The sequence below is a fragment of the Mastigoproctus giganteus genome, chromosome 2 (assembly GCF_048544385.1).
Source record: "Mastigoproctus giganteus isolate SK-2022 chromosome 2, ASM4854438v1, whole genome shotgun sequence".
NCBI classification, from domain to species: domain Eukaryota; kingdom Metazoa; phylum Arthropoda; class Arachnida; order Uropygi; family Thelyphonidae; genus Mastigoproctus; species Mastigoproctus giganteus.
Window position 1 is genome coordinate 83,524,797 of NC_143576.1, and position 22,100 is coordinate 83,546,896.

The following is a 22,100-nucleotide window of genomic DNA, read 5'->3' on the forward strand; positions in this document are numbered from 1 at the left end:
CTAGGTTCTTATGTGGTATTTTTGGCACCAGCTGGTGGTGGACAGGATGATTGGGATGATCATTACTTTTTCCATATGCCACATCTTTGACTTCCTGTCTAAGGACTGTACTTTCTGATCTTTTCCTCATATGTTTTCTGGAGGTTGATAGTGTTGGGCACCACTACGTTGATAAGGCAGATAGTCTCTTCCTCCTTATCAATGATTGTTATGTCTGGTCTGTTGGGTCCATTCTTACGGCATGGTCCGTCCCAGTAAAACTTGTGGGTAGGGGTCTCTAGTAAAGCCCGAGGTTGGTAATTGTAATGTGGTATACTTTCTTTGATAAAATAGTATTCTTTCATTGGCTTCTGATATATTATCCTGGTGACTTGGTCCATTAGTGTATTGCATCTGGGTGATTACTTTGCATCCTCTGTGATGTGCTGGATTGTTCCTGGAGCAAGATAGCATTGTCAACGTGACATGTGACTCTGGAGTAGATATTTTCTGTAATTCCCAGTGTTGATTACCTGGCCTTGGATGGCAAGCATGAGTGTTTTGGTCTCGGGTAAGTGCATTCCACTGGTGAGCCATGCGTTGGAAGTCTTCTTGCCTATGTAATCTTGGAGGTTATTGTAGTTCCTGCTATGTACCTCCTTCTTTGTCCATTTTTCTGTCTTCGGTTTCTTCCACTTCAGTGGGTGGGTTCTCATAATTGAGGAGGTTGGGTTCTCATAATTGAGGAGGTTGGGTGGGGTATGCTGTTTATCTATTTTTCTTATGGCCTGGTAGACTGTCGCCCTTTTTGTGCAAATAATCCTTCGGGTTTTTAATCACTTTTTTGTGTTGTTTGATGAGGTCTGTCAAACCCCGTCCTCCTTTTCAGGTTATGATCAATTTCTCAACAGCAGCCTTCAGATGGTTTTGATGGCTCTTCGTCAATTATCATTAATATTATCTCTTTCTTCTCCTTCAGATTTTTTTCCCCTCATCCTCATATCAGTACTGCTACCAGGTTTGTGTGGTGGTTGTTATTATTATTATCCATATGGTGCATACTTATGCTGCACCAGCCAAAAAAAATTTGAGTACCCTGAGAGAGAAAAAAGTAGGAGGGAATCACCAAAAAAGAGAAGAATCATGATATCTAGCTCAGGACCCTGGGTGTACCAAGCCCATACTTACCAGATGCGAGCCCCTGGAGTCCAGTTACTATTAGTGGTCAAAGAACTCGCTGACTATCCTACAGGTGTTCAGGATTGTGACTTTCTGCAGTTCCTTGTAGGTGTTATCTGGGTTATTATTATTATTTATTTTTGGATAATGCAGAAAAAGTTCACTTCCTTGCATCATTTGGCCTAATACCATACAGCAGTGACTAAAGAATACTACAGGTGCAACAGATTTAACACATGAAATCAATCCATTGTGTCTGCTTAATATTGCACAAGCCCTATTGGTTCTAATCCCAGAGGCAGATTTACCATGAAACTAATGAAGCTTAAGCTTCAGGGCCACTCACTTGCACAGGCTCCTTCCAAGGCCCTGGGAGGGGCCCTAGCTATGTGTTCACATGGTTATATGTTGTTGTAAAATTTGCAAAAGCAAGATATTTTAACTACAACCGGTTCAGTCAGCCATCTCTTTCCACTCAGACTTCCCCTCCGTCACACTTTCCATCATGTCAAATGGCACTGGAATGGATGCAGCATTTTTAGGATCCAGCTAAGAGTTGGGGATATAGTTAGTTTGGGTTTAGTGGGATATATTTATGAGGTTCGCAATCACTTCCATGTATAGTTAAGTTATTGCTAGCTGTCCCAGTGTGGGAAAGGCTTACAGGAATACTCCTGCCATCCACGGTGCCAACTTACCTGGCATCATGACACAAAGGTGCAGGGCCGTAGGTCATATCACGATATGAATAGGAGTGAATCATATGAACAACCTGGAAAAAGATTTAAATTTCTTGCTGATTTGACACGAAATACTGACATTGACAAAGATAACATAAAACTCATAATACACCACTGCAATGAGGATATCAATGACAAACTGGTTAATGAGTATCGTCAATTCAGAGTATTTAAGATTAGTCACTGCACAAGAAAACTTGAAATGCTCTGAAATCCCACTGCTCATATATAAAAGAAATGTGATAGAGGTTTTCCTAAATTTGACAACAATCTTATAAATTTACACAACATTACCAATAACGAGTTGTGAAGCTGAAAGAAACTTTCCTAAACTATCAGTAATAAAAAACAAATTTCAATCGACCATGCTAGATGAAAGACTGAATTATCTTTCTATTCTCTTTATAGAAAATAACATAACAAAATCGTTGTCATATGAAGAGGTGTTCAAAGAGTATGCAGCCAAAATATGTTGGGGCGGGGGGGGGGGGGGGGGAAGAGTATTATACAGGTGTCTGGCAGTTAATTAATGAAAATATTATGTTATTTTTCTGGATTTTGTGATGTTTGTGGTATTTGTCAGCTTTTTTAAATTTCTAATTTTTCTTATTCTAAATAAATATTCACTTTTGTACCTAATTTTGTATTATTTTTCTTAAAGAGGACTCCAAAAATTGTATAACCTTCAGGCCCCACAAATCCTGGATCTGCCCCCGCTAATTCCTACACATTTTGACCATTTAACTTCATTTTTTGGAGGGATGTTAGCATACATGCATAATGCACCTCGACTCCCAGTAAACGAATTTTCATGAAATTTTATACTGGGCTTTTTAAAAGAAGATTTCTCAAGCCATTCCAAATTTCATTAAAACTAGACTAACAGATATCAGGCATAATTATTTCTTTTTTTTCCCACCCTCATGTAATAACTTGACTACTAGTAGATGGATTTTCATGAAATTTTGTATATGGGCATATTAGATTTTTTGAGCGAATCCTAAATTTCATTAAAATTGGACCAATAAAAATATGGCAATTATTATTTATTTTTTTCATATACATGGCTATCCATAAACCATATATTGTATCTGAAGCATCATGTCTGTTGCCTTATGCTAGTTGTAAGAATGAATGGACAATGTGGCAGATATGCAGAAATGAAACATTCTTTGTTGTCGGTTTTTTTTTTTTTTATTATAAATAACGAATTGTTAATAATTGCTAATGCGCATGAAATGTAATGCACTGGGTATATTAACTAATTTGTTTATTATTAAATTAAGTCAAAAAACATAAAAACATTCAAGCACAGCTCCAACATTAGTACACTGTATAAAGTTTCATAATAAATAATTCATAACGTTTACTTGAATTCATATTGAATAAATGCTAATTAGCATTTTCGGAGGTATCTGTATTCCCTCTATTGTAGTGCATAATATTGGCTTTTGCATACTCCCATAAATTAAATGCTTTATGTTCTCCAACATTTTTCGATTCTATGCTTGATGGTAATGTTCGATAATGAAATAAAGATCTTTTGTGGCTTTATCTCCCACCATCACTTTTGCAGCTGGTAGAACTGGTTTCTCTGCTGTAATGTGTGTGGTTTTCCTAGCCTTAGCTCTGAGATGTTTGATACAACACATGATGAAGTTCAGTTTTTCACGTTTACAATAAGTTACAGTTTCTTTGATCAGCTTTTGACTTGAGTGCAATTCTTGCTGTTTGGTTTGAAAAAAAAAAAAAATTCCAGAGATTTTCTTACATGTTCCTTGTATTTTGTTTCTAAATTGTGACGAAGTCTGAATGTTTTCATACATTCATCTGATAATATTTCCTGACAAACAACACACTGCAGTCGTTCTGAATCTCTTATATATATGTAAATCCAAATAATAAATAAATACTCGTCGTAATACTTTCATATTTTAGGTTTGGATTCACGTGACGCATCATTTACAAGCGTAATGTGCCCCACATCTGAGTTATTAACCCCTGGGGCTCACATCTGGTGAGTATGGGCTTGGCACACCCAGGGTCCCGAGCTGGATATCATCATTCTTCTCTTTCTTGGTGATTCCCTTCTACTTTTGTCTCTCTCTCTCTCAGGGTAACTTGGGAACTTTTTTTTTTCCTGGTGCAGCATAAACCTCAGGCTTCCTTGCACCATATGGCTATTAATAATAATAACAATAATTATTATTATTATTATTATTATTTGCTATATGGTGCCAGGAAGCCTGAGGCTTATGCTGCACCAGCCAAAAAAAATTTCTGAATTACCCTGAGTGAGAGAGAGAGAGTCAGAAGAAGGGGAATTACCAAGAAAGAGAAGAATAATGATATCCAGCTAGGACTCTGGGTGTGCCAAGCCCATACTCACCAGATATAAGGGTTGCAATCATTCCTTGAACGTTTTAGTAATGAGCCAGATTTCAACAAATTTTGATTCATATGTCATTGTTTACTATAAAAATGAAAAAAAGTTCCCAACCCAGCATTTCTTGAACTGGGTAAAAATTACCCCAAAGGACTAACACAGGTTCATGTACGAGGAGTGGCATGGGTGGCAGGTGCAATAAAAAAGAACACAATGTTTTTAGAAGAAGAACCAGGGTGACCAACCATCTTGATATGGCCGGGATTGTCCCAATTTAGAACTTCAAGTCCCACTTCCCAATAATACCATCATTTGTCCCAATAAGTCCCAACTGTTAATTTATTGATTTTACATATTTTTTAATTAATTCTTATTGGAATCTAACCGGATGTGTTAAAAATTAATTCCAATAACATGGGAAAAACGAGAATTGAGAAATCTTTTTTTCGTTTTTTGTTTTAAATTACATGTATAACGTATTTATCTATGCCATACATTATTTTGGTATAATTCTCATATGAATTTTCCTTTTTTTTTTAATTGTTAATTAAGTGAAGTGTAATTTTGAAAATTAAATAAAAAAAAACCAGTAATAATCATTTAAGATATCGTAAAGTACAGTGAATAACCTCAGATTTTATTAAGACATGGCTATTTTTTTTTTTTTATATTTTATACATTTTTGTTTTATAATTTAAAGTAAGTATTATTGATTGCAATTTTTAAGTCTAAAGGCATTTTGTTCGTCACTGAGTAATGAAGAAAAGAAAATGCGTTTTGATAAAAAATGGGTGCAATTTTTTCTCAAAAATTACGGAGGCAAATTGTAAGTTCCACATTCAAATGCTTCATCAGAAAGTTTTCAGCGAAAACTGCTTGGCGAAAAGAGAGAAACCGTCTTTTATTTGAAAATTTAGAAGCTGAACTTATGATGAAAGAAAACTATAACATGTCCTGTTCAGAATTTAAACTTTTTAAAATCTTCCGAAGAAGAAGAAATTTTAAAACTAGCGAAATCTAAAAGTAAAAGTAGTTATCCTCGCTATTTTTAAAATAACCGTTATAAATAATATTATAGTTTATATAGGACAAATACATACAACAATCATATAACAAATAAATACTATGATTGGGTAAAACTTTAGAACAGGGTTCCCCTTCCAAAATAGCGGCGAGAAGAAGTGAAAGAAGGCAGTGATTGGCATGCCGAACCCGCTATGGTTAGTGCTAGTCAAAGTGTTTATCCCCTCCTTGCCACTGTTTTTAAATCGGGAACTAGTTTTCATATTTTAAAACAGCGGGAAGGGGAGGGGGTTAAACACCGTTCTAAAAGTTTCGAAAAGAATCAGCGAAGGTGTCCAAAGAAATGATATTCCGTTTGGCGGATAAATTTTTCTTTATGTCCTCAACATCCTGATTTTTCTTTCCTATCAAGGATTCGAGAAAGAGAAGCCCACAGGTGCTTGATTGGGAGAGTAGGGTGGATGTTTGATCTGTATAATGCCATGTTGGGACACAAATGTCTTCACAACAAGTGTGGAACGGGTGGGGGCATTGTAATGCAAGAAGTTGCCTTTCTCTCCAAATTGCGGTCTTACCCAGGAAATGCCCTTCAATAGCCTTTGAAGCACCTGTACAGAGCGAACGCAGTCTGCGCGGTAGCACAGTGGCATCGTCACCATCCTCCCCACACCGGGAGGAAAAGGCCCGGGTTCGAATCCCGTCGATGACGTAAGGAACTTTAGTGGGCTTTTTTTTCACTCCGTGGCTGAGTTAGTCGGTCTCCGGAGTATATAGCACGGTTTTTCCCAGAAATTGGGGTTTTTGTGTCCAGCAAACATTCAAATCGACCAGAGAACAATTTACAGACAAATAATAAGTAGATGTAATCATTTATAGAGGAACCTAATATCGTAATTTTTTTTTTTTTGTACGTATAACGTACAAAAGCGCATATTGATTCGCTTCCCTTCGTGTACAAATTCCTCGCGAATCACACCCCGTTTGTCGAAAAACATGATCAGCATCATCTTGGTTCTGGATTTCTATAAATGAAACATTGTGCCTTGGTGATGATTTTGAAGTCCACTTCATGCTGTGACGCTTTGTCTCTGGGTCGTGCTGAAACAACCAACAGTCATCTTCAGTGACAATATAGTCGAGGAAATTAGGATTGTCTTAACAAATCGTCTTCGCATGACGACACTCTTCGTTGCTTCTGCTCATCCGTGTAGCACAAATTTTTCACAGCCTTCCTTTTCCCTAAATCTTCATGTAGAATTTGACGAATTGCCTTCTTAATCATATCCAGTCATCAGCCATAATTCTGAGGGTCAAAAGACGATCTCTTCCCACAATTTCATTAACTTTTGCAACGCTGTTCTCATTTCGAGAGGTCGATGGACGCCCACTTCTTCGGTTACGCGAGCATCCTCACATCGGTCTTTCAACGATTTATACCAGGGTTCACGTGCGGCCCGAAAGCTTTTTGTATGAAGCAGAGAAACCGTTTCTGTGATATTATGTATAAAGGTAAAGAATATCTTTGTTCAAATTTTATAGAATCATAAGACTTATGCATTAACTATAATGGAAACCAGTTAATAAATGTGCAGAACTTTCACAAATATTTCCTGGTAACAGATTATCAGAGTAAAATTTTGATGACCAGTTCCAAGTATACAGGCATATAAGTGGAGGACTGGTTCACAGAAAATATACTACTCGATAAAATTAACTGAACAAAATGTTTTTGATGAATATTTTATTGTGAACAGTGTCGCCGAAGACGAATATTTGATATAATAGGCATCGTGGCATGCAACCTCCAAGTATCCAATAGGAATCAATCAAGAGAATCAGAAACAGTTTCAGGAGACCTTACAGAGCCCACATTATGCAAATTATCCATGCCTATAGAAATATGAGTTGGGACCATATCACCTCATTCCCCTTTTTTGGCTTGCTCAGTGGGATAGCCACATCTCCAGTCAGTGGCAGATTCAGGATAGGGGCACTGGGGCACGTGCCTCCCTGTCGTTTTTCGGAAAATATACACCAATCGTTTAAATTCCTTTTAGCTACAAAAAAGGTTGTTTTTTTTTTTTTCATTGTTAACACAGGATTTTATCTATTTTGCATTGTGGCTCAGCTATTTTCAACTGACTACAGTTGGCAACACTAATGCTAATGTGATCGCCAATCTAGTGCACAAAATGGAATGGTGCCCCTCCTGTCATTTTTTCTGGATCCGCCGTTGTCTCCAGTACTCGGGCTGGTAAGTCATTTCGTTTATATGATTCTTTGAGATGGCCGTCGGACGACTTGTAGATGGGCAGTCAAGGACAGAGGCGGCATGTTGGCTTAATGTGTCACGCAGCGTCGCCTTATGGAAGCAGTTTCAGGAGATAGGAACCATTACAAGAAGAAATGGCCAAGGTCGCCCGAGGGCTACGTCAACCAAAACAGGCCACTATCTGGCTCTAACAGCTAGAGGGAAGCCTATGATGTCCTGTCATCAACTGTCTCTTGAGGTTGCTGTGGCCACAGGTGAAAACATTTCCAACTGGACTGTGTTAAGAAGGCTCAATTCAAGTGGACTCTATGCAAGGAAGCCAGTTCCCATTAACCCAAATCACCATACATAGAGCTTGTTGAAACTGGTGCCATGAACATGTGACTTGGAGCCCTCACAAATGGGGCACAGTTATGTACTCTGATGAGTTCCATTTGGCCTACAGTTTCTAGACTTTATTTCATCTGTAGACAATGAGGAATGTAGTACCATCTGTCCAACAACAGAGAAAGGAACACTTATGGTGGAGACAGTGTTCTCGTGTGGGGCAGAATAATGATCAATTGCCACATCCCTCTACAGTAACTGTGCAGAGGTACCGAGAACATATCCTCGAACCCTATGTGCGACTTTTTAGGGGGTGCGGTTGGCCCAGGTTTTCTTTTCATACAGAACAATGCCACTGGACGTAGAGCTCAAGTTTTGGAGGAATATCTTGAAACTGAAGATATCCAATGACTGCCATGACCATCACCAGACTTGAATCTGATCGAACATGTGTGAGACATCCTTAGGCGTCGCAATACACACTGACAGCCAACTCCTTAGTCACTTGGTGAGCTAAAGTCTGCACTGTTGGAAGAATGAGATTTGTTGCCACAGAATCTTACAAATACCCTTATATTGAGCAAGTTTCACTGCTGTCAGGACTTCAGGACTGTTTAGCCATTGGAGGAGATCATACACCATACTGATTGTCATGTTACCATATTTATAAGCAAATTCAAAAAAAAATTATTATTTTAGGGTTGCCTGTAATTGAATACATTAACCCGTATTTGTGTCTGTAAATTGCGTGTGTTCTATGGTCGATTTGCCTGTTTTGCTGAACGAAAAAAACCCAGTTTCTGGGGAGAAAAACCTTGCTATCTACGCCTGAGACCGACTAACTCAGCCACGGAGTGAAAAAAGCCCATTAAAGTTCCTGGCGTCATCAACGGGATTCGAACCCGGGCCTTTTCCACCCGGTGTGGGGAGGACGGTGACGATACCACTGTGCTACCGCGCAGACATATACATATACATAAGCATCTTGCATCGACTTCTGTAATGTGACCTTTTTGGTAATTCTTATACAACCCCTATAAACATTAGTGCTGCGTTCCTATGTGCCGCCAGTAAGCAAAATGAAATTTGCCGCTCTAAATGTTGCATACTGATAAGCATTAACCAGTCAGAAAACAATATCAAACAAAAATTTCGCGCCCTCATGAACTGCCGCCCGTAAGCCATGCTTACCTCGCCTACCCACTTGCGGCGGCCCTGCCTATAAAATGTCCCTTATACCTGTCCGAAGTTTCTCGCTGTCTTCTGATTTCATCGTTATTCTATGGTACACCACCATGCCAAATTTTGTCCCGCTTAATTGCAAGCTGCAAGAATTACACCATGTTTTCTACGTATTCTGTTAATTTTGTCGAGCAGTGTAATTAATTGACCGATAGGTACTGTAAAAATCACAACTGTCACAGTCGCAATAACAAGGTGTACCTGCAAACCCATCTCTTGAGGATGGTAGTGATATCACGGCATTAATCTGATACGGCCTACCTACAATTTCTATCATCCTATTTTCATCAATATTGGCCAGCTGACGAAAAAAAGTTCGGGAACCGCTGGCTTGCATTCAAACACACTGGTAAGTTTCACCACCATAAACGCATAGGTAGTACAGCTGAAAGGTCGCCGTCCTCCCTATACCAGGTGGAAAAGATCTGAGTTCGAATCCTGTCAATGACGGGAGGAATTTTTGGGTTTTTTTTTTTTTTTTTTTTTTCACAAAGTGGCTGAGTTAGTTGGTCTCGGGTGAAGGTAGCATGGTTTTCCTCCCCCAGAAACTCGGGTTTTTCGTCTGGCAAACAGAAAATCGACCTCAGGACACTCACAATTTACAGACAATATACACAGAGCAACACGGCCTTGGTTGTCGATGCTCCTAAAACCCAACAACAACCACCACCACCATAAACAGTCTTTAACATTACATGCGATTCTTAAATCAAAAGTTAATATTCGTTCACTGATCCATTGCAAAATCGTTACACGTAAAGTTCACGCTACTAACGAAACTGATTGTTACTTGCAATCTGTCAGTCTATTGGACAATCTCTGTATCAACATCTGATGGAGGAAGTTTGAAGTACAACATACCACTTCACTTCCATTCAACTGCTAGCTTGGGGGGGAGACAAAGACCAATAGATTGACAGTAGCCACTGGCAGAGGTGAAAGAGATTCTTGCACAGCTTCTATTAGAATGAGCAGAAGCCTGAAAAACAAGATGCATGGTATTTCAGAGACTGCTGGGAGCCATTGCAGTACAAATAAACACATGGGTTGTGTTAGGGTAGCTAAGAATAGAAACAGGTGCAGGTATACTTGCGTGTACACCAATGCTAGGAGTTTAGTAAATAAATTTGATGAATTTGAGGTATTGCTCAAAACATCAAAGGCAGATATTGTTGGGATATCAGAGACGTGGTGTCACACAGACATAAGGGATGCAGAACTGCAATTTGGGGAGTACAACGTCTACAGAAAGGATAGACAGGATAGGAAGGGGGGAGGGGTTATGCTATTAGTTAAGAAACACATAAAAACCAAGGAAGTGAAGCCAGTCGACATCGCTGGACAGTGCAGTGTTGAGTCAGTTTGGTGTGACATAAGCATTCGGAGATCAAAATTGAGAGTAGGAGTGTGCTATAGGCCTAATGACTCTGATGAGTATAATAAGGAACTGTACAGGGAAATAGAGTGGGCCAGTAAATCAGAGAGTCTTATAATGGGAGATTTTAATTTCCCAGATATTGACTGGAATTTGGGGGCTGGTTACTCACACACTAGCAGGGCTTTTGTGGATTTATTGGATGATTGTTTTCTACATCAGCATGTTCAGGAGGCAACTAGAGGGAGTAATACTCTTGATTTGATTATCAGCAGTGATTCTTCATGCATTAAGAATCTGCAAATAAATGAACCACTAGGTGGCAGTGATCACAGTGTGCTGAAGTGGGATTTACTCAAAGAGGTAACTACCATCAGGGGTAAAGGGAAGGGTTATTGCTTCCGTAAAGGCGACTACGATGGACTGAGACAGTATTTAAATTCTATACAGTGGGACCAACTGATGATGTTACCAACAGCAAATTCAAAATGGGAAGCATTCAAAGAACGTATCTTGGAAGCTACTAGGCTTTACATACCAACTAAGAAATATTGTTCAAGGTTTAGGCCAAAATGGATGTCAGATGAACTAATGAGGCATATGGCAGAGAAGAAAAATGCATGGGATACTTACAAATTAACACATGACACAGAAGCCTATGATAGATACAAGTTGATATGCAACCAAGTTACAAAGGAGGTTAGGCAGGCGAAGGCAGATTACGAGAAATCCTTGGCAAGGGATGCAAAGAAAAACAGCAAAGAGTTCTTTACTTATGTAAACTCTAGAAGGAAGGGGATGAATCAGATTGGTCCACTTGATATTGATGGGTCAACTGTTGATGATCCTGCTCAGGTAGCTAACAAACTAAATGAATATTTTGAATCGACATTCACACATGAGCAGTTATTCAGCAAGGGGAATGCCAGAGGTGTATTCAACTCTAGCAGTAAGCTACAGAATCTTGAAATAACTGGGAGTAAAGTGGAGGAGAAACTGTTGAAGATAAACACAAGAAAGGCACCCGGGGTGGATGGGATCTATCCAGTTATATTAAAGGAGGCAGCAAAGGAAGTAAGCAAACCCTTAGCCATAATTATGAGAGCTTCCTTGGACTCAGGGGAGGTACCCATAGACTGGAAATGTGCAAATGTGACCCCAATTCACAAAGGAGGATCAAAGGCTGACACAAGTAACTATAGACCTGTGAGCTTAACTTCTGTTCCAGGAAAATTAATGGAGGCACTGGTTAAAGAAGCACTGCAGGATCATTTAGACAAGACTTCAGTTATAGCTCAGACACAGCATGGTTTTGTTAAGGGGAAGTCTTGCCTTACCAATTTGATTGGATACTATGATGCAGTCACAAAAGAACTGGATGCAGGGAATAACTTTGATATTATATACTTGGATCTTAGAAAGGCTTTTGATACTGTTGCACATGGAAGACTGCTACACAAATTGGAGCAGTGTGACATTGGAGGCAAATTGCTGCTATGGATAAAGGGGTGGTTGAGTGGGAGAAGACAGAGAGTGGTAATCAATGGACACTGCTCATCGTGGACTAATGTTATTAGTGGAGTCCCTCAGGGCTCAGTGTTGGGTCCATTATTGTTTTCTGTATTTATAAATGATATTGATGATTTTATATCAAGCTTAATGTCCAAGTTTGCAGATGATACAAAGGTTGGCAGGGTTGTCAAGGACACTACTGACACTACACTGCTGCAACAGGATCTGGAAAGGTTGAGCAGGTGGGCTGAGAGGTGGCAAATGAAGTTTAACATTGACAAATGTAAAGTACTACACATGGGAAACAGCAACCCCAGAGCAACGTATCAACTCTGTGGTACTACACTGACAGTGGTAGAGAATGAAAGGGACTTGGGGGTGATTGTGCAGGCAGATATGAAGTTCTCTGAGCAGTGCAGACGGGCTGAAAGAGTAGCTCATGGAGTATTGTCAATGATATACAGGAATTTTTCCAGCAGGGATAAGGAGGTGATTATTCCATTGTACAAGGCAATGGTCAGGCCACACCTAGAGTACTGTATACAGGTCTGGAGGCCTCATTTCAAGAAGGATGTAGAGCTGCTGGAACGAGTACAGAGAAGGGCAACAAGATTAGTGAATGGAACAAAGGGGTGCTCTTACGAAGAAAGGCTTAAGTTTTGCAAATTACAGTGTCTGGAGACTAGGCACCAGCGAGGTGATCTGATAGAGGTGTATAAAGCCTTGAATGGTTTAAGCATGCTCAATGCTGATGGGATTCTTCCTCTAGCTCAGAAAATCACCTGAGAGGGCATAAATTCAAATTGAGGAAAGACAGATGTAGGATAGACGTGCGGAAGTTTGCCTTTAGCCAGCGGGTGGTTGGTTGGTGGAACAGACTGCCATCCCTTGTGGTGGAGGTTGATAGCCTAAATAAGTTTAAGGCTCAGCTGGACAGGTATTTTGAACGAACAGAGGGGTGAAGTGGAAGTGAGTTTTTTTTTTTTTTTTTGGCTGATGCTGCATAAGCTTGCTTTCTTGCATCAAATGCCTCTACTAATGGTAATGCTAATGCTAATTCATTTTCAAAATTATAGAACACGATCGCAACAGCACCAATCTGGGAAATTTATTGTCGCACTTCGCATAAGCACCACAAATAATATAAACAGGAACATATATATATATAATGTTACTATTTTGTTGTTCATTGTTGTTTTTTGGAATAAATAACATTACTTGCAATCCTCTTGCCAACAGCTCTGCATCCTACCTCCCCTACTGAAGGTCCGAGAGTCCCAGTTAAGACATGCTGTTTTAAAGTATCTACAGTCATGAAACAATAACGTTTCTTTTCCATAAATTTTGCCAAATTTCATTATTAATAAGTGCTTCGTTAATAAGTAGCTTCGTTATATCATGGTTGTTCGTTTGGGACAGAAGTACACGGGTTCGTTCACTGAATTCAGTTTTCAGTAGCAGTGATTCCCACTTTATTCATGATTTACCGTTATGTTATTTGACCCTTCTGTTGTTATTGCACTATATTTCTTTTTGCTTCACGTTATTAGGAATATTCTAAAAAACAAAATAAAAGGAAGGATGAAAGCAAGAAACACAGTTCGCTGATTCTGCTTCGTGCAACCTATGCTGCAAGTATGAAAATTAAATATAATTTCAGTTAAATGTATTTTTCTGTCAAGGTAAGCATATCTCGTTTACTTATTTATGGAAAAACGTTTTCATTCTGAGCAGCAATTTTTTATAGTACAACAGTTAGGTATTTTTAAAATACGTGAAGTTTGTTAGAATGTTTCGAACTCTTTTGAAATTTGCGAATTCTTTCGAAATAAAGAAATCTGAAAACGATCTGAAAAATTGGTCTCCAGCGCATACCAGAATAGCCTACTTCGGTAACTTCTGCAATTAAGAGTACATTAAAAATATAAGTAAGTAATCTGAATTAACTTTTATTTATTATTTATTTATTTATTTTATGAGTTCGAAAACTTTATACAGTTGATCTGACAAAACTTTTGTATTCAAGACAGAAGTAGCAAGAACACACAAATTTGTTAATACTTCGTAATATATACAGTAATTGAAAAATTGGATAATACAATAAACATATCTTAGCTTACATAAGTCTGTGGTCTTGGCACACATTATTATTTTTATTTTTTAAACCCTAAAAATCAGGCCTCTACTTTGCGGAAGACCCATAAAGAGACAGTAATTGTGCTTTTACGGGATCTTCACAGAACTTTCCACAAAGCGGGGATCTGCGCCATTGCACCTCGTTAAATCCAGCCTTAGAGGTTTTCCTCAACTGCATTTTAACCATCGTCCATTTTTCCAGAATCATAACGGTTAATGAAATAAAAATGCACCCATTCGAAACACAACTGAAGAGACAAAGATGAAAAATGGCAGTTATTAGTCATTAAGGAGAAAAACTGCATGAATTCAGATCTGCCGATTCTTTTCTTTAGTTTTATATATACAGTATATCGTGTTGTTTAAAATGCGTGTATTGGCGGAACACCAATCGCTGCAATCCTATGTGCCGCTAAATACTGATAAACTAATACCAATCAGAACACAATGCAAAAAAAAAAAAAAGTTGGAGCACTCCTGAACTGCCGGCCGTAGTCGACGTCAACTCACTTTCAGTAGCCTTCACAAGATGCAAAAGTCATGGAACGTTTCCCAATATGGCCTGGGTTCTGCGTGACAGTCGTATAGTCGTGCCACTTGTTATTTGTTTGGAAGAGTCTAGGTTCGACCGTATAAAGAGCCGTGCCGCGGGTGAGGCGAACGAGACGCTTGCTTCACGTGAAAAGCTGAAAGGGGCGCCAAAAGAAAGATTAAATAATTGCCAACGTTGCCATCATTAACAGAAGGGAACAATTTTTCATTCTTGCCTCAGTTGCTAAAATGACTCGGTCATTTTAGTGGCTGAGTCAGCACCATTTAGGAAATGACGTCATTGAGTCATTTAAAATTATAACGTCCATCTAATAGAAAGTGACGTCATTTTCATAAAAAAATTTCGTTGGCAATTGAATTGCGTTTTCGTAAGAAAATTTCGTTACCAATCGATTTTACTGCAGTGCCACCATAGATGTTTTCACATCAAAATTTCGACGGAAAAAAATTTATAATTCAACATGTCGAAGACTAATAGTGAAGCGTAGTAGTAGTAGTAGTAGTGGCAAGTGATGCAAGAAGGCAAGCGTATAAGCTTATGCAGCATCAGCCAAAAAAAAAAAAAAAAAATTAAACAATCCCCTTTAAATATTTGTCCAGTTCCTCCTTAAATTTATTTAACCTATCAACTTCCACAAAGGCAAATTTCCGCACATCTATTCTACATCTGTCCTTCCTCAATTTCAATTTATACCCCCTCAGGTTCATAATCTGAACAAGTGGAAGAATCCCATCAGAATTCACCGTGCTCAACCCACTCAAGGCCTTATACACCTTAATCAGATCACCTCGCAGGTGCCTAGTCTCCATGTGCTGCAATTTGCAGAACTTAAGCCTCTCCTGGTAAGAGGATTCCTTTATTCCCCTCACCAATCTTGTTGCCCTTCTCTGTACACGCTTAAGCAAATCTACATTCTTCCTAAAATGAGGCCTTCAGAATTGCATGCAGTACTCAAAGCGTGGCCTGACCACTGCCTTATACAGAGGAACAATCACCTCCTCTTCTCTGCTAACAAGGCGCCTCCGTAGCCAGGTGGGAAGGAGCAGCAGTGCATAGCACAAGCTTCTTGATTAGACCGGGGTTCGAGCCCGTCACCACCAAATATAGAGGATGCGGAAAGGTCAGGGAATGACCACCGCATATCCCGGAGCAATATAGCCTTAGTTGCTAATGCTCCTAAAAACCAAATAAAAACAAACAATCCCTGCTAACAAAATTCTGTATATCATTGACAACACCCGATGACCTGCCCTGGCAGCCTGTCTGCATTACTCGGAAAACTTCATATCTGACTGCACAATTACTTCCAGGTCTTTTTCATTTTCTACCTCCTTAAGTGTAGTACCACACAGTTGGTACGTTTCTCTGGTGTTATTTCTACCCTTATGCAGTACTTTGCATTTTTCAATGTTAAACTTCAGTTGCCACTTCTCAGCCCATCTGCCCAAATTTTCTAGATCCTGTTGCAGTAACACTTGTCATTATCAACCCTGCCAACCTTTGTATCATCTGCAAACTTCAATACTAAGCCTGCTATACCTTCTTCAATATCATTGATAAATATACAAAACAACAGTGGACCCAACACCGAACCCTGCGGGACTCCACTAATAACATTAGTCCACGAAGAGCAGCACCCATTGATTACCACCCTCTGTCTTCTCCCACTCAACCATCCTTTTATCCATTGTAGCAACTTACCCTTAATACCATTCTGTTCCAATTTGTACAGTAGTCTTCCATGTGCAACAGTGTCAAAAGCTTTCCTGAAATCCAAATATATATCAAAATTATTTTTTGCATCCAGTTCCTTTGTAACCACATCATAATAACCAATCAAATTTGTTAGAAAAGACTTTCCCTTAACAAACCCATGCTGTGTCTGAATTATTGTTGCAATCTTGTCTAGATGATCCTGCAATGCATCTTTAACCAGTGACTCCATTATTTTACCCGGAACAGAAATTAATCTAACTGGTCTGTAATTACTCCTGTTACCCTTCGATCCCTTTTTTGTAAGGCTTATTGAGCACGTATACATGCAATACGACTACCGAAACCACCTCCAGTGAGTACAAACCAGAGATCTAAGCTATTTCTACAGTAGAAGAAATTACAGCGTGCGATGAAGTTAAACAAAGAAGCCAGAGAAGATCCATTTAAGATTTGAATCTTCAGAGACGTACATGTCCCCAAAAATGTTAGAAGTGAATTTGCAAGGAGTTATGGAAGTTGATACTGCAAATGAAAACGATGAGGAGTCCTCGAATTCCAGTCGTAAACGAAAAGTGAAGAGCCAAAACGGACTGCCAAAGGTACTCCAGAGCTGGATACCATCATTCTTCTCTTCTTGGTGATTCCCTTCTACTTTCTCTCTCTCTCTCTCTCTCTCTCTCTCTCTCTGGGTAACTTGGAAATTTTTTTTTTTTAGCTGGTGCAGCATAAGCCTCAGGCTTCCTTGCACTATATGGCTAGTAATAATAATAATAATAATAATAATAATAATAATAATAATAATCGTTCAACACGTAGCGAACGTGATACACAGCAGGAAGAGCAGCAACAGGATTTTAAGAAACACCAAAGCATCCACATACAGTTTAAACATACATTCCATGATAATGATTTTTTTTCGGTTCAATCTGTTCCGTGTGTGATCGGCTTTGGTAGAAGAACGATGTGAAGATTGTAACAGCTCGAGATAACGCTCTTCTTCAAACAGCATTTTCAAATGAAGATGTAAATCAAATATCGGCCTGTAACAGCTGTCATGGTTCTCTCAAGAACAAAGTAATTCCGGCTCTATCGAATTCAAATGGTTTTAAATGTCATCCGATGCCACGGCATTTGCCGAAACTAGATTTGGTAACGGAAAATATCATATCTTCGAGGCTCCCATTCATGCAGATTCGTCGCCTGCAGCATTCATACGGTTAATATGGGATCCTCGGTCAAGTGATAAATATCCGCCTAATGAAGTTTCACTTAAGTCCCGCTATGAGTGTTCGGTGCACACAATTTTTGTTTTTTATATAAATAGTTTTTTATTCAATCATCAGATAAGGTACAACCCGGATTATGAATTATCTTATTCTGGATGCTGAAATACATCCCAGAAATTTTTTGCACATACTTTTGAAACCCCCTGTTTACGTTATATATGGTCGTTGTTGTTGTAGAAGATCGGCCACTAAGGCCATATTGCTCCGTATATACTGTCTGTAAATTGCATGTGATCTGTGGTCAATTTTTTGTTTGCTGGACGACAAAAAAACCCGTCTCCCGGATTTTTTTACCATACTACCCTCGCCTGAGACAGACTACTCAACTACGTTGTGTAAAAGGCCCATAAAATTCTTCACGTCATCGACGGGAATCGAACTCAGGTCTTTTCCACCCGATGTGGGGAAGGATGGTAGTTCTACCATCTGTGCTACCAACGACAGCATACACGATCATGTATACATACAAGCTGTTTTATTTCTTATATAAAACTCTACATTTTCTTATTCTCACTTTTTATATTATATATATAAAAATTATATACACCGATGAGCCAAAACATTATAAACAGCGAGTTGTTATGCAAATTGAAGCAACTGCAGGTGAACTATAGCGAGTGCGCGAGTCAGGACACAGTATAAAAAACACCTGATACTCAGCTCCGTTAATCAGTGTTACTCTTGTTTTTCGGAAAGGAAAGGCAGCGGACTTAAGCGAGCTTGACAAAGGCCAAATTGTAATGGCCAGGGTCAGAGCATATCCGAATCGGTACGGCTGGTAGGACGCTCACGGTCAGCCGTGGTTAGTACCTACTGAAAGTGGTCCGAGGAGGGGAAACTCACGAACTGCCGGCAAGGTATTGGACGACCACGGTTCATCGATGCTCAAGGTGAGCAAAGGCTCTCCCAGATGGTATATGGCACCAGAAGGGCGACTATGGTGCATCTAGCAGTAATTGAAATGTTTGTGACGGAGGTAATGTGTCACAACACACCGTACATCGAACCCTGCTGAAAATGGGGCTGCATAACTGCAGGTCGCTCCGAGTGCACATGCTAAACACAGTTCATCGATGCTGGAGGTGAGCGAAGGCTCTCCCGGATGGTATATGGCAACAGAAGGGCGACTATGGCGCAATTCACCAGTAATTGAAATGTGTGCGACGGGAGTAATGTGTCACAACACACCGTACATCGAACCCTGCTGAAAATGGGGCTGCATAGCTGCAAGCCGCTCCGAGTGCCCATGCTAACCACCGTTCACCAGTGAAAGCGCCTTCAATGGGCACGCGAACATCGAAACTGGACCTTCAGTGATCGGAAAAAGGTCGTCTAGTCCGATGAATTACGTTTCCTGTTGCACCACGTGGACGGCCAGGTACGAATGCATCATTTACCTGGGGAAGTAATTGCGCCTGAATGTACCGTGGGACAAAAGCGAGCCGGTGGTGATGGTGTCATGCTTTGCGCGATGTTCTGCTCGGATACTCTGCGTCATCCATGTGACAGGCACTCTGACGTTTACCACCTACCTAAACATCATTGCTGACCAGGTACACCCTTTCATGGCAATGGTCTTCCCCTCTGGCAATGCCATCTTTTAGCAGGATAATGCGCCATGCTTCACCGCCCGGATTGTTCGAGACTGGTATATGGGGAATACTGGAATATGAGGAAGACTTCCAGGTATTGCCCTGGCCTCCAAAATCCCATCGAGCATCTGTGGTTTGTGTTGGAACAGCAACTCCGATCTGAGGCGTCACAACCATGAACCTTACAGGAGTTAAAGGATCTGCTGGTTTTTGTTGGAACCAGATACCACAAGACACATTTAGAAATCTTGTAGCATCCATGTCTCGCCAGGTATGAGCTGTTTTAGCTGCATGTGGAGGACCAACACCATGTTAGGTAGGTGGTCATAATATTTTGACTCATCGGTGTATATAATTTTTATATATATAATATTTAAATGAATTAGTTGTCTCTGTTTTGATTATGATGTCGTTAATTTAAGCTATGTATTTCGAATTTTCTAGGTTACAGTTACCTTTCGTGCTTTTTGATTATGGTAAGTTCTTTTCTTGTTTTCGTCTCCTTCCGTATGAATTAGTGGTCTCTGTTGTTTCAACTACATGCAGTAGCGGATTAAGATAGGTTGAGGCCCCAGGCGCAGAAGAAAATATTGGGCCCCTTAAAAAAAACAGAGAGACAGGGAAAATAAAAATACATGTTAACCATTTTTTAAAATAAATAAAAAATATTATGTACTATTAATGTTTTATTTCCAATAAAATTTGAATATAATATATGTATAATATAATTAATAATAGCATAATAATAATCACAAAGTTTTGAACTAATAGTTGAACATATTAGTTCAACTAATTTGTTGGGGTTTTGCGTATAAAGTTGGGGTTTTGTGTGGGCTCTTCAGAAGTCGGGGCCCAGGGCGCGCGCCCGGTGCGCCCGCCGTTAAATCCGCCTCTGACTACATGCCATCTACATCGTCCCTCCTTTTTTCTACACCAGCTTATTTCAGTTTCCATTAATTTTTAACCAATAATTTTTATTAAATTTAATGTTTTACCAAAATTTTTACTAAATTTCGTTTTCAACTTATGCATTTTCTGTACCCTTATTGGTATATATTTTCTACCTGAAATAGACTCGTTATTGCCGTTTCTACACTTGGAATCCTGGTAGTTGACACTTGACAACACCACCGGGATTGTGAATTATACGGCAAAATTCTTTCTTAATTCGTTTAATTCTGTATACATATTTTCGTGTATATTTATTTTTCCCTTCTTCTCTTTATCTCTTCTACCTATAAATTATTTTTCTCTCTTCTAATTATAAACCATTTATACTCTTTTCATCTTTTTCTCTCCCTTTCTTATTTCTTTATTACTTTCTTATTACTTTATTTTTTCTACATGATAGGATTTTGCTTTTACCTACTTTCTTGCTTCCTTTTTGGGCCCTACTTCCAGACGTAGAATGATGGGATTTAGATTTTGCTGCTTTAGATTGCTTTTACCTATTTCTTGCTTCCTTTTTGAGCCCTACTTCCAGACGTAGAAAGGTGATCCTTTATTTTGCATTCCGGGCTTCTATAGCTCTGATTGCATTTATGGTTAATGATTCATAGCAACATAATTGTAATCAATCTGGCTCGGCCATCTCAGGGAATCATGGTTATGCAATGTTATGGATTCTAAATAACAGCTTGTTATGAATTCTAAATAATAAAAGTAAACCGGGACGATTTAATACTAAAAAATATTTTTTAGTATTCTATTCCCCCCCCAGTGAGATTCAAAAGTACCCTATGCTCTTTAACAACCAATCAAAAACAACCAGCCAGGGCCCTTGACCATTCGGACCGTCACCTGGCGGTGTCGGACCTAGAAGAATGGCAGCAGTTTTGCCACTGTATAGTTATATACATGTTTTCTTACCTTTTATTTCCGCTTAAAAGATCATCGGACACCTGAAATTGATTAAAGAAACAAATTATCAGTAAAGTTTCACTAACAATAAATCTCAAGTAACAGTCATAAAATGATTTTGTTTCAAGTAATAAAAACCTGGTTCTATATATATATATATTTGCATTTGCCATATCCAGTTTATTTTTATCTTTCCGCTATTTCTTCTGGTTTTAAAGCGAGAACTGCCTGTATTATATACAGGCAGTTCTCCCTTTAAAAGGGTTTACGAGCTTTTTCCCCCAAGTATCAACAAAATCGAAAATATGAACATTTATTGCAAAAAATGAATGTTAAACATTCATAAATACCGCATTCAAACCACGTTAAATTTTAAGTGTTCCTTTAATGTACCTTAAATTTCAATTGACAATATCGTATCGAAACGGCAAATGAGTTATTGAGTGTTGAGTCAATTTTGATGTGCAGTTTTTTGTTTTAAGTCTAGCTTAAAATTTAAGTCTCATAGGTGCAACTGAGCATAAAAATAATAACTTACCCTGGTAAGCGTGAGGTGTTTCGAAAACAGCTTCAAAAGGGTGAATAATAATAATTGAAATAATATAAGATAAGATTCAATAGCGTTACTAAAGCCTATTTGGTTAAAAGTGCAGCGTATCTTGGTAAGGGTGCAAATTTGACGGCTTGTGATTGGTGCAGACGGGAGACAGATGCAGACTGTCCTAATATTTATATTTATGTTAACCATCGTTGACACTGATCAATCCGACTTACGTCCTTCGCTTACTGCACACGATTTATGGTTATGACATATTGGTCTTCTTTCCTGAATACGAGTACAGTGTATCTGTTTACGACCGCTCCCTACGCTCTAATTTTTAACCCTAACTTGAAAGTTGTCCCCTCCACTGAAAAAAACTAA

General features: G+C 39.0%; 1 protein-coding gene across 1 annotated transcript in view; it reads right to left on the reverse strand.

Annotated features, from left to right (window-relative positions):
- The window catches only part of LOC150089376 (polyamine deacetylase HDAC10-like), a 162,386-nt gene that overhangs the window by 131,114 nt on the left and 9,172 nt on the right, over nt 1-22,100 (reverse strand). Inside the window, exon 2 of the mRNA XM_090389961.1 lies at nt 1,857-1,930. Coding sequence (XP_090246087.1) covers nt 1,857-1,930 — 74 coding nt within the window. The remainder of the gene's footprint in view (nt 1-1,856; nt 1,931-22,100) is intronic.